The following is a 12,974-nucleotide window of genomic DNA, read 5'->3' as shown; positions in this document are numbered from 1 at the left end:
CCCGCTTGTAGCCCATGCCAAGCTGCCCCCCGCCCCTGGCCGGCATCAATAGCAGTGTGCCTCGGCTCTCGCCATCTTTGTTGTTATGGTCTGTCTTGCTTGGCAAAGTAGGGTAGCGTAGACTTGGCATCACAGAACACATTACAGGTCTACGGCTGGGATGGGAGTGACACGGTAGTGGACGTGAATCGGGATCCAGTTTAGGACTATTTGGGGTAATACTGCAGGACTAGACTGTTTATGTTGACTTTGTGACCATTGGCGGCTTTTGGAACATAATGATGTAATCTGCTGATTTGCCATACTGATGTGTGCCATTGTCCATAACTGATATTGTAAATAAAGTTTCATATCCCGGATTGTTCGGGAGCCTGCATAGGCAAGATACAAATTCAGTCATCGTCACTATATTTGTCATGCAGACGCGACTTGCTTTAATAGGAGGCAAATAGAATGTTTTTGCAGTGAAGTAGAAGCAGAGGGGTGGCCGAACCATTAGGCTACGTCACAGAGGATCAGAACTTGCCCTGCTCAACGTCACCATTGGAAAAACTGCTGCCCTGGAATACAGCTGTCCCTCGGATGACACGCCAGCACAACAACCCAAGGATGTCGAATTAATGCTCTGAAAAGCTCGGACATTCCGCACTGCAGACCGGAGATCTCGCCACTCGATTTGGGAATGTTCGCGATGCATGCATAAAGTGAGAATGAAGCGCAAAGGCGAGAGGAGGCGACCGGAGAGAGTCAGAGGAGAGAGTCAGAGGGGAGAGTAAGAGGGGGGGAGTCAGATGGGGGGAGTCAGAAGGGAGAGAGTCAGAGGGGGAAGTCAGAAGGGAGAGAGTCAGAGGGGGGATTCAGAAGGGAGAGAGTCAGAGGGGGAAGTCAGAAGGGAGAGAGTCAGAGGGGGGAGTCAGAAGGGAGAGAGTCAGATGGGGGGAGTCAGAAGGGAGAGAGTCAGAGGGGGGATTCAGATGGGGGGAGTCAGAAGGGAGAGAGTCAGATGGGGGGAGTCAGAAGGGAAAGAGTCAGAGGGGGGAGTCAGAAGGGAGAGAGTCAGAGGGGGAAGTCAGAAGGGAGAGAGTCAGAGGGGGGAGTCAGAAGGGAGAGAGTCAGAGGGGGGAGTCAGAAGGGAGAGAGTCAGAGGGGGGAGTCAGAAGGGAGAGAGTCAGAGGGGGAAGTCAGAGGGGGACACGGGCCGTGAATAGAATAGAACAGAACGTTTATTTCACCATATGTAACAAGTAGCCCTACAGGTACACGTACGTTCGAATTGTAGTTATTGCTTATCCTTACAATATCTTATCCTTACAATATCTTATCCTTACAATATCTTATCCTTATAATATCTTATCCTTACAATATCTTATCAGCACTCATTATTTCCTCATTACAGTCCTAGGTATGCAGCTAGATATTATAAGGTTCCCAGTTTGGCAATTTACTATCCGTAGTCTAGCATGGCCTTGTTTATGAGGCTGGTTGCAGCCAATCAGCCTCTGAGCAGAGCGGATGATACTCAGTTGAGCCTTGTCTGTGGCGGTGAAGAACCAGGTGGTGATGGAGGAGGTGAGGAGGGACTCCATGATGGAGGTGTAGAAGTGTATCATTATCACCATATACAAACATGTATGCTTTAGAACAGATTTAGCTCACTTGTCATCATTCAATAACAGCATATCAGTTCTTTATGTTGTGTAGTGTATTAGGCTACCCATATCAGGGCTTTATGGGTTTAGTTCATGGCGGGAAAACGCCAGAGAAGCGGGTATAAGGATTAGGATTATCCCATTCATTTGGTTTAATGCTCTTTTCATCCCCTTAGTGATGCACACAGCACATGGTGATTGTGGCACTGCTATAGAATCCCGGTGCAGATATTAGAGGTATAGATTAGATTATAGAGGTAACTGTGAAGGAAAGAAGGAGTAGTCCGAATTAATCTTTTTGGCTTGTGCATTTCATTTTAAATTCCTCATCTTTTGATATAGGCAATATCACTTGTTTATGTGTTGGCTGATGGGGCCTCAAATGATTCCTGATTGAAGTACAGACCGCAAATCTTTTTTGCCAATAAAATATGCTGTTTATTTCTAATTTGCAGTCTCCCTTAGTGAGAGAGACAGTCATGCTGGTCTTCCCTGCAGCTGAAGGGCTGGTGGTCACATGGTCATCAGCAGGCCCCTCGGCCCCTCCTCTTTGACTGTCTGGCTCTCTTGTTCGGGCAGCGCTGAAGGCGTGGCACCAGTGGGCTTTCAGCAACACAAGTATTGCTCTTCTGGTCCGTCATTCTGTCCTGTCCCAGTCCCTGGTCCACTCTGCTTTTAACCTGAGGAGAGGACACAACTAGTATTAAGGAATTAAATTACTGCAATGTTTAATCATCCATCTCCTCCCATTGCCTTGTCTGCCCCCCCTGGGTCCTCAAAGCCCTTCCATGGTGCCCAGTCTACCTGGAGGACTGCCCTGATGGTAATCCCAAAGAGCAGGCCGATTCCTCCCAGAAGACAGCAGATTGCTGCTAGGGCCGGTCCTCCCACAACAGAGGATATTCCATCCAAGGCCTTAGCTGAGAGGTCCCAGAACCTGCTGGTGTCCATCTGTGTCCCAGCGCCCAGAGCCCTGGTCCTGCTGGAGGAGACGGGCAGGGTCTCCATCACTGCTTCTTCCTCAGAGCTTCTGAGCTCAGTCTCCTGGGCCAGGGATGTTTCAGTGAAGGTGGAGAAGTCCAGGAAGTCAAAGTGGAGGGTAATGAAGACCTGGTCCACTCTAACCGGTGGAGTAGCAGCCCATTGTTTAGGGACCATAGGAGGCATCAAGGCGTCTCTGAAGGCCTCAATATCTGGAGGCTCAGTCTTGATCAGCGCCACTAAGAGAACAGCTGCAATGAGAATCTTTAAACGGCCAAAAGCCATCGGGGAAGTCACAAAAGTTCAGAGGAAATTCAATAGTGTCTGCACTTTGGTGAGGTTTGTGTTATGAATCTTCAGAATGTTCCAAAGACCTATGGTTTGTTGTCATTGTTATGGCAACAATTCTTATGTCATAGGAGAAAGCTGTGACATCATTTCTAGAATCTTCATGACATTCTAGTTCCTTTTCTCATAATATTAGAATATTATGGTGTGTGTTATATGTGTGGGGTGCACCCAGTTGGATAATGTGAGATGAATTTGTTTTTGTCACCAAAAACGTTCCCTTTCGGAACTAACACACCACACTGTAGCTTTATTTGACAGATTTTTTCTTCTATTTTTGGTCACAACAAACATACAGTACCTCACCTTTACCTACAATATTTTTTCTAATACAATTTATTTTCCTACAGGGACAAAGTGACCTCATGTTCCACCTTTCATCCTTATGAAAGCATAAGCAATAATTCTGAATTTATAAATATAGTAACATACAGTAGTCATGATAATCTCTAGCAGGTTATGAACTGGATGATTCACTTTTGAGTAGAGCCAATGAATATTTGCTTACTTACTTACTTACATTTTGCGGCTTTGCCTGCAGCCTCCAATCACAGATCTAGGACCAGGTCAGAATCAGAATTTATTTGTTGCCATTTGTACTATATATAGCCTAAATAGGATTTTTTTTTTTGCAACACTGTGGTGCTTTACAACAATACAATAATGGACAAGTGCAAGGACAGGACAGGACAGTGCAAGATACAAACACAGTGCAAAACTAGCAGTGCAATTGGACTACAAAAGAGTGAGTGCAGTAGTCAGTATAGTGCAAAGATGCAGGGGGCGGGGGAGAGAGTCAGAGGAGAGAGAGTCAGAGGAGAGAGAGTCAGAGGGGAGAGAGTCAGAGGGGAGAGAGTCAGAGGGGAGAGAGTCAGAGGGGAGAGAGTCAGAGGAAAGAGTCAGAGGGGAGAGAGTCAGAGGGGAGAGAGTCAGAGGAGAGAGAGTCAGAGGGGAGAGAGTCAGAGGGGAGAGAGTCAGAGGGGAGAGAGTCAGAGGGGAGAGAGTCAGAGGAAAGAGTCAGAGGGGAGAGAGTCAGAGGGGAGAGAGTCAGAGGAGAGAGAGTCAGAGGGGAGAGAGTCAGAGGGGAGAGAGTCAGAGGAGAGAGAGTCAGAGGAGAGAGAGTCAGAGGGGAGAGACTCAGAGGGGAGAGAGTCAGAGGGGGGAGACTCAGAGGGGAGAGAGTCAGAGGGGAGAGAGTCAGAGGGGAGAGAGTCAGAGGGGAGAGAGTCAGAGGGGAGAGAGTTAGAGGGGAGAGAGTCAGAGGGGAGCCTTGTTGATGAGGCTGATGGCCGAGGGGAAAAGGCTGTTCCTGTGTCGGACAGTTTTAGTCTGTGAGGACCGCAGCCTCCTGCCAGAGGGGGGCGGTGTGAAGAGGCCATAGCCCGGTGGGAGGGGTCGGCCATGATCTTTCTGGCCCGCTTCAGCGCCCTGAAATCATGCAGAGCCTGGAGGGAGGGGGCAGGGCCTGGAGGTAGGGTGGGGCCTGGAGGGGGCGGGGCCTGGAGGGAGGGTGGGGCCTGGAGGGAGGGCGGGGCCTGGAGGGAGGGCGGGGTCTGGAGGGGGGCGGGGCCTGGAGGGAGGGCGGGGTGCAGCCGATCACCTTCTCTCCCCCCCCCCCCCCCCCCGATCACCCACCGTTAATTACTCTGGTCCTTGACTGTAGTGGTGGGGAACCAGGTGGTGATGGAGACGTGAGGATGGACTCGATGATGGAGGTGTAGAATTGAACCATCATAGTCAGAGTCAGAGTGGAGCTGAGTTCTTCCTGAAGTCGTCCACCATTCCCACTGTCTTTAGAGCAGGGGTGTCAAACATACGGCCCGCGGGCCAAAACCGGCCCGCCAGATGGTTCAAACCGGCCCACGAGACGACGTCCAAAATTTTTAAAAAGGAACAGATATTCCAAATTTGTCCAGGAGAGGTCGCACTGACATAACGAGAGATCCGGAAATAAACAGCACGTGACAGCAACGCGCCCAGAATCATCTGGCAATCTTGCCTTATCTGCTCTTGTTGTCAAAATTACCCACGGTTGCACCGTCATTACCAAAATGTCTTTGTCAAAAAGGAGAAAAGTTGACACAGAGTGCAGTTTTCCAAGAAAAATGGACTGATTCTTATTTATTCACAGAAGTGAAAGGGAAACCTGTGTGCTTGGTGTGTAATCAGCAAGTTTCAGTGCTCAAGGAATATAATATTCGACGCCACTATGAGACTCATCATGGTGAAAAATACAACCATTTGCGAGGACAACTGAGAATAGAGAAGATAAATGAATTGTTAGTGGGTCTGAAGAAACAGCAGTCTGTTTTTACCCGTAGCCGAGAGGTCAGTGATGCAGCGGTGAAAGCTAGCTACCTTATTGCTAACGAGATAGCGTTAGGATCCAAGCCATTTTCTGAGGGCGAGTTCGTGAAAACATGCATGCTGAAGGCTGCAGAAATCGTGTGCCCTGAAAAGCGACAGGCCTTTGCCAACATTAGCCTAACGAGGAACACTGTCGCAGATAGAATTTCAGATCTCTCGGCAGACTTGGACAGCCAAATGAATCACAAAGTCAAGTCATTTGTTGCATTTTCGGTTGCAATTGATGAGAGCACTGATATTACAGATGTTGCTCAACTGGCCATATTCATTCGTGGTGTTGATGAGACTTTGACAGTTACCGAGGAGTTCCTTGGGTTGGTACCTATGACGGATACTACAACAGCGGATGACATTATCATCTCTCTCGTTGGAGCGCTGGACAGGGTCGGAGTGGACTGGTCCCATGCCGTCAGCCTGGCTACAGATGGTGCGCCATCAATGATCGGGAGAAAAGCAGGCGTTGTGACAAAATTCAGAGAGAAAGTACAGGCCGCAAATGGAGGACAAGATTTTTGGACATTTCACTGTATTTTGCACCAGGAAGCATTGTGTTGCAAATCATTAAAAATGGATCATGTCATGGAGGTGGTTGTCCGGACTGTTAATTTCATCCGAGCAAGAGGTCTGAATCACCGTCAGTTTGACAGTCTTCTCAGTGATAATGACATTACGCATGGCTTGCCATACCACACTGAAGTACGGTGGTTAAGCCGAGGTGCCGTGCTGAAGCGTTTCTTTGAGCTACGAGAGGAAATTGGACAGTTCATGGAGAAAAAAGGCAAACCAGTGAAGGAACTGAAATGCCCAGAATGGGTGCAGGATCTTGCCTTTATGGTGGATATTACAGAGCACCTGAATAATCTTAACAAAATGTTGCAGGGCCGCAAAAAAGTTGTCACTCAGTATTATGACAGCATACGCGCATTCAAGTTGAAACTGTCACTCTGGGAGACACAACTATCTAGCGGTGACACCGCTCATTTCCCTTGTCTAAGAGATGTGCGTGCAACCGGACTTAATGCTGACATGGATCAATACAAAGACAAGATTACAGGATTGCTGCGGGAGTTTGAGCGACGGTTTCAGGTCTTCGGTGAACTTGAGACAGAATTTGCAGTTTTTCGCTCGCCATTCACAGTCAAGGCTTCTGATTTGCCCGCTGACATCCAACTCGAAATAATTGACTTGCAGTGTGATTCAGGTATGAAGGACAAATTTGCCTCGGTGGGCTTGGACACATTTTATCAGTATCTCTTGCCAGGGTGCCCCAAATTAACAGCCCTGGCTGCAAAGGTTTTATGCATGTTTGGGACTACCTATCTTTGTGAACAGGTTTTCTCTGTAATGAACATCAATAAAACAAAGCTGCGCTCAAGGCTAACACACAAGCACTTAAATGACATTATGAAATTGGCTGCTACTCAGGATTTGACACCTGATATTGATGCAATCGTGAAGGCTAAAAGATGCCAAGTTTCAGGAGCAGCCGGTAGGCCGCAGTGAGAGAAAGAGAGGGGAGGGAGTTAAACAGCGAGTAGGTCAAGTCTAATTCCTGTAATGCTCTTTAAGAGACGTTTTGCACTCTTAAGAATACAGTTCTGTGAAAAATAAAATTTACTGTGGTAATGTAATATTTAAAGACCATGAACATTGTGCAGTATAAAATCAGTCAGCAGCTTCAGCACAAAATAGTTTGCTCATGCACTGCTATCACTTTTATGGGTTTTTGAAATTTACAAATTTAATACATTTACAAGGCAGGGTGATAACGTTCTTCATAGCTCCCACTTTAGTTTTGCATAGTGTGGTGAGTCAGTTCAGGTGGTCAGATGTGAAAATGTATCTACTGTACATTAAAATAAACAAGTTGTTTTAAACAAAGTGAAATGCCATTTTTTCGATATAGGCCTATCTGTGAATAAATGTTTTGTGCCTTTGTAGATCCACTGTGATCTGTGAGTTATAATGCACATATGTAGGCTAAATGATAAATTAAGGCATAATATTGAAATACCTGTATTGAAAAACAAAGGTAAAGATTTGGAGTTGACGTTATTTATAGGTTATTTTGCTATTATTTTACTGTCCCGGCCCACTTGAGATCAGATTGGGCTGTATGTGGCCCCTGAACCAAAATGAGTTTGACACCCCTGCTTTAGAGCGTTGAGCTCCAGGTTGTTCCAGCTGCACCAGGACAGCAGCTGCTCATTCTCCCACCTGCAGGCGGACTCGTCCCCATAGAGATGAGTCCTATGAGGGGGGTGTCGTCTGCTTACTTCAAGAGCTTCATGGACTGATGGCTGGAGGTGCAGCTGTTCGTGTGTAGTGAGAATAGTAGGGGGAAAGAACTGAGGCCCCTACTTAGCCTTAGACCATCCTGATCTTGCAAGCTTATATTATTTTTCTCTACACAGATCTGGTGCGTCAGGTTAATAGCAAGGCTTTAAGAGAATTTAAGGAGTAAAATCAATTACTCTCTTTCAACAGAATTTCTTGTGCTATACTTGTAAGGAATATGTGGATGACTTGAGCAGAATACCTCGGGAGGTTTTGGAGGTGAGCACATGCATTTTGGGGACCATATGGCACCTGGACATAGAGGTTGGGGAAAGATAATTATTAATAAAAGGCTGTTAATCTTGCTCCCATTATGAAGTGATCCTACCTCTGATGTCTTTATCCAGGAAGCTGGCGTCAGACTGATTGTGATTGGACAATCTGCCCATCGCCATATAGAGGTATCTCATATTTGCAACAGCTCAGTTATTTATTTTCCTGTTTGTTATTTTGGGTGTCATATCCCTTTAATGGTGCCTTGCCTGATGTCTTGCAGCCGTTCTGCTCACTGACGGGATACCCTCATGAAATCTATGTGGACCCAGAGAGATGCATTCACAAAAAGCTTGGCATGCGACGAGGGGATGTATTTGTGGAATCAGGTGAAAAAGTCAGCACTTAATTGTGACTACTACACACACAAATGTGTGCTCTGTACCACTATACTGTAACAATGTCATTATGGTTACACATTTATACATTGTGTGTGTGCGTGTGTGTTTAGCCAACCCAAGCCCTCATGTGAAGTCAGGCATGTTGGTGGGCCATATGAAGAGCATGTGGAGGGCCATGACCAGTCAAGCGTTCGACTTCCAAGGAGACCCCCTTCAACAAGGGGGGGCCCTCATAGCAGGCCCAGGTAATGCCTTACTACAAGTGATTATGCCATTGCAAAGTTGTGTACGATAAGTGTGCAACGAGCAATTCTCAAAAAATGTCACAGCTTGTGCTGTGCAAGGTCATTGGTAAGCCTGCTGACCTCTCCTGACCTCTCCTCTGCTCCCTGTGCTGTTCCTCTCTGACTCGTACGACCGTCCTGGTTCCACAGGCTCACGTTCTGTGTGAGCGAAGCAGAGTGTGAGTGAGCGGCGTGGTTGGCTGTGCTGTGACTGGCTGTCTCTCGCTCTGCAGGCTCTGAGGTGCATTTTGCCCATTTGGACCTGAACCGTCTGGACCACATGCCCATCCCCTGGCTCCTACAGATGGCCGGAGTGCAGCGGATTGTGGACCTCAGCGCCAGGCCAAGGATAATCCATGTGTAGCCCGCTTGTAGCCCATGCCAAGCTGCCCCCCGCTGCTTGGCAAAGTAGGGTAGCATAGACTTGGCATCACAGAACACATTACAGGTCTACGGCTGGGATGGGAGTGACACGGTAGTGGACGTGAATCGGGATCCAGTTTAGGACTATTTGGGGTAATACTGCAGGACTAGACTGCTTATGTTGACTTTGTGATCATTGGCGGCTTTTGGAATATAATGATGTAATCTGCTGATTTGCCATACTGATGTGTATGCCATTGTCCATAACTGATATTGTAAATAAAGTTTCATATCTCGGATTGTTCGGGAGCCTGCATAGGCAAGATTCAAATTCAGTCAGCGTCACTATATTTGTCATGCAGACGGGACTTGCTTTAATCGGAGGCAAATAGAATGTTTTTGCAGTGAAGTAGAAGCAGAGGGGTGGCCGAACCATTAGGCTACGTCACAGAGGATCAGAACTTGCCCTGCTCAACGTCACCATTGGAAAAACTGCTGCCCTGGAATACAGCTGTCCCTCGGATGACACGCCAGCACAACAACCTAAGGATGTCGAATTAATGCTCTGAAAAGCTCGGACATTCCGCACTTGTTGAGGAATTTACAAAATGGCTTCCAGAGAGGCCATCTGTCTACAACAGAATAACCATCCTTTGTCCCCAAATTGCCGCCCTTTTTCTCATGTCACATGTCTGTACTCTTGGCCACGCCTGCCATTTCATATGATGTACAATGCAGTAGCCAATCACATCCTGGAAGGACCTTACCTGTGGTTTGACTGCATATAAGGCACAGCAGAAGACCAAACGGACACTTCGCTGAATAAACCACCCTTGTTGCGTTCTTCAGGAAGTCCTTGCGCTCGTATGCTTTTCACAATAAACCAGACTTAACCTTTTGAACGAATCTTGGTAAATCCTTTTGACTAGATCAGTTATTTTACGATCACAGTTGGCGACGCGGATGACAAGGGAGGACTGCCTGCGTGTTGCTTCGGGATTCCAGTGGATGAACTGGTATAGACAGACGTGTCGGTCCATTATAGTGGGCGTTGGAAAGTCAATCTTCTCTCTTGCGCCAGAGCGCACGCCGAGATTATTTCCTCAGTTCTTCCACTGGATTCTTGAAGCTCACAGGTACGTTTAAACGAACCCTCTTATGGTTCTGAGTTGTATTTGCCTTGTTTTAGTTTCGGATTGTGTTGGTCTGGCGTGTTCTGAAAACAAAAGCCCCGCGGGGGGGGGGGAGTTGGGTGTTTCCTACCGAGGGTAGGGCGCTCGTTGTTGTTGATGTTCGTTTCAGAACGATTACCAACTAGCTTAAGCCTCATTGTTGATGTTTCGTTTCAGAACGATTACCAACTAGCTTAAGCCCCGTTGTTGATGTTCGTGTCAGCACGATTGCCAACTAGCTTCGAAGTGATTGTTGATGTTTCGTTTTAGAACGATTACCAACAGATGTAGCTACGGGAGTGATTGGTGTTTCCAATCCGCGTTTCTTGGAGAAACGTTTTCCCCTTTGATCCCGGGTGGTAAACCTAAACGAGTTTTAGCTTTGACCAAGTGGCTGGTGCAGCCGGGCATGCTTGTCGTAAACGTGGGCCTGTGTGTTCGTCGTGTGTTCGTCGTCTGTTCGTCATCTTTGGTCGTTCTTTGTGTTCTGTGTCCCTGCACGGGGTTGTTCGTTTTGTTAGTCTGCTGTTTACTGTTTGAGCCTCGGCTCTTGCCTTGTATTGTTTGTTAAGCGCGCCATTGATCCAGGTAAAGTATTGTAAGTATTTTGTACACTCTTTAGACTGTTAAATTCGTAACTGCTAGATTTCCAGTAGGCTAGCTGGTTGTCTGGGAGACAAAAGGAAACAACAACTACTACTCCGCTCTCCCGGTGAACCGCCATCGAGCCAGAGGGAGAACAAAGCATGAGTGCTGGGTGAGTTACTTAGCGGTTTAATGTGTCTCTGTTTCTTTCGAAATTGTATTCTTTCCCGCCGTGAGTTAACTATAAGGTTTCCTTTCATTGCTGTTTTGGGGTTTTAGGCTGCGTCGTGTTTATTAGGGATTTGTTTCAGTATAGCTTTCATTAAACTGAATTTCCCCGCGCACGCTCACATACAACATTTTGGGAGCACCACTAGGTGTCCCTGTAACACCGGCTACTAACATATGCCTATATGTAACAGGATTCTACTGCTAGCTTGAAATTTGTCTAGGCCTGAGATTTCGTTATGCGCTAAAGCATTTTTGATTTCTTACATCCCCATCTGAGACTTAGTGTTAAATTTTTAGCTAAGATTCGGGCTCAGCTAGAGGTGTTTGAGATGTCTAGGTTAAGGGAAAAGCCTGTTAATTCTATAGACTGGTCTGCTTTTAAGATTTGGGAGAGAGTAGCACGAGAGGGTTTCTTTAGGTCAGGAAGGAAAGATAAGGAGGTTCAGCAGACGGTCTCTCTGCCATTTCCCCAGCAGAATAACTCTGATTTAAAATTAGATTTTTCCCCCTCGACTCGTTGCCCCGTGCTCACATCGCCCAACCAGGCTGTTGTTGTTCCCCCTTTTCATGCCCCCGCCATTAGCCACGTCCCTTCTCTCTCCCCTCTACAATACGAGTTAAGCGCGCCCCTTTCTACGAGGTATTACACCGAACAAGAACAGATCAGGAAGGAAGAATTGGCTAGAGCTATATCTGAGGCTAAGTTTAATTTGGAACAACTGCAAATGGCTAGAGATAGTCTGGAGGGACCGCAAATACAAGCGCCTCTGATACGCTGCCCAAACCCTGTTCCTCGCCCTTCACAAATAAATGATGCAGCTGGTTATGCGGCCTGGACTCCAGAGATTAGGGTTTTTAGACCGTGGCGCTCTGATGAACTGCGTAATGTAGCTAAAACCTTGCCCGATCCAACCAAAGACATGAACAAGTTCGAGAATCTTTTTAACAGTTTAGTTCGAATGTATGAGCCTCACGCCGAGGAAATCGCCATGATCATGCGACAAGTACTTGGGTTAAAATGGATCGAAGTAAAAGACCCGTTTGATATTACGTTGCCTTTTTCTCATGTCGATTTTACTGGCAAAAACGCTGCGCTGTTGAACAGAATCAAAACTCGATTCCCTAAAAAGATTTTGAAACAACAGTTAATGAATAACTCTCTCTCCTCTTTGTCTGACCGAGTGAGGATGATATGCCACACCTGGGAATCAACTTCTCTCGGGGAAGTTGTTGATCATTTCCGGTATTCCGAACGCCTCCGACATTACATTGAACAATGGAATTTGAAAAAAGTCAAAGATGGTGCCGCTAGACTTCAGGCTGCTCATTTGAGACAATTAGACATTCAAAATAAAGGTGCAGGTCTTAAACAAAAACGGGGACGACCACAAAGGGAGAATAGGCAACGTAGCAGTAGGTCTAAGCATGTTCACAGGTACAGACAGAGTGGGAAAGATGAGGCATGTTTTCATTGTGGTCAATATGGTCACTGGATTGAACAGTGTCACAGTTACCGCAAGCTGAATGAAAGGGAAGAGCCTCAGATTTGGGGTCGAGCGCCACCTGCTGGAGTTCCCTTGAACAACCCATAAGGGAGATTTTAACTAGCCAAGATAGAGCCATTTTTTTTAAGGTAAATAAACAGGAGAAGACAGATGTAGCTGAGGACATAAGGTTTGTGCATGATGGTGGGAGGCGAAGTAATGTTTGTCAGTGTCTTAATCTGCATGCAGCATCTCCTAACCCAATTATATATTTTTAAATGGTTATGTTAAATATCTCATGTTTATAGTTTGAGGCACATTCATCGGGCCTGAGTGTTTTTTCTGAGTGTTTTTACAGACAACTGTCGTTCCGGGAGTGATGGGTGAATGCCGAACCAGGAGGCGGGCACAGGACCGGAGGTGGAGATGGAGGTTACCGGCCTGTTTCCCTACAGATGGGCAATCTGTGGTTCGTGGGATGCAGGGCCAACGCCATGTCACCGACTCACTGTGAGCGACAGATAAGTATGACATAGGGAAGAGACCATTTTTGTCCGAA

At 46.8% G+C, this 12,974-nt stretch overlaps 1 protein-coding gene across 1 annotated transcript; it reads left to right on the top strand.

Annotated features, from left to right (window-relative positions):
• Positions 1-2,469: 2,469 nt before the first annotated feature.
• Positions 2,470-8,944, top strand: LOC311324418 (peroxiredoxin-like 2C; the record flags this gene model as incomplete). Its single annotated transcript, XM_084456874.1, has 6 exons — positions 2,470-2,748; positions 7,833-7,901; positions 8,030-8,083; positions 8,179-8,284; positions 8,407-8,541; positions 8,814-8,944. The coding sequence occupies 6 exons, from the start codon at positions 2,470-2,472 to the stop codon at positions 8,942-8,944; spliced, it is 774 nt and encodes a 257-aa protein (XP_084313000.1).
• Between the last annotated feature and the right edge of the window lie 4,030 nt (positions 8,945-12,974).

This window comes from Borostomias antarcticus (genome assembly GCF_949987555.1).
Source record: "Borostomias antarcticus genome assembly, chromosome: 23".
NCBI classification, from domain to species: Eukaryota; Metazoa; Chordata; class Actinopteri; order Stomiiformes; family Stomiidae; genus Borostomias; species Borostomias antarcticus.
The sequence above is the reverse complement of the archived record's forward strand: the minus strand, read 5'-3'. Positions and strand labels throughout refer to the sequence as shown.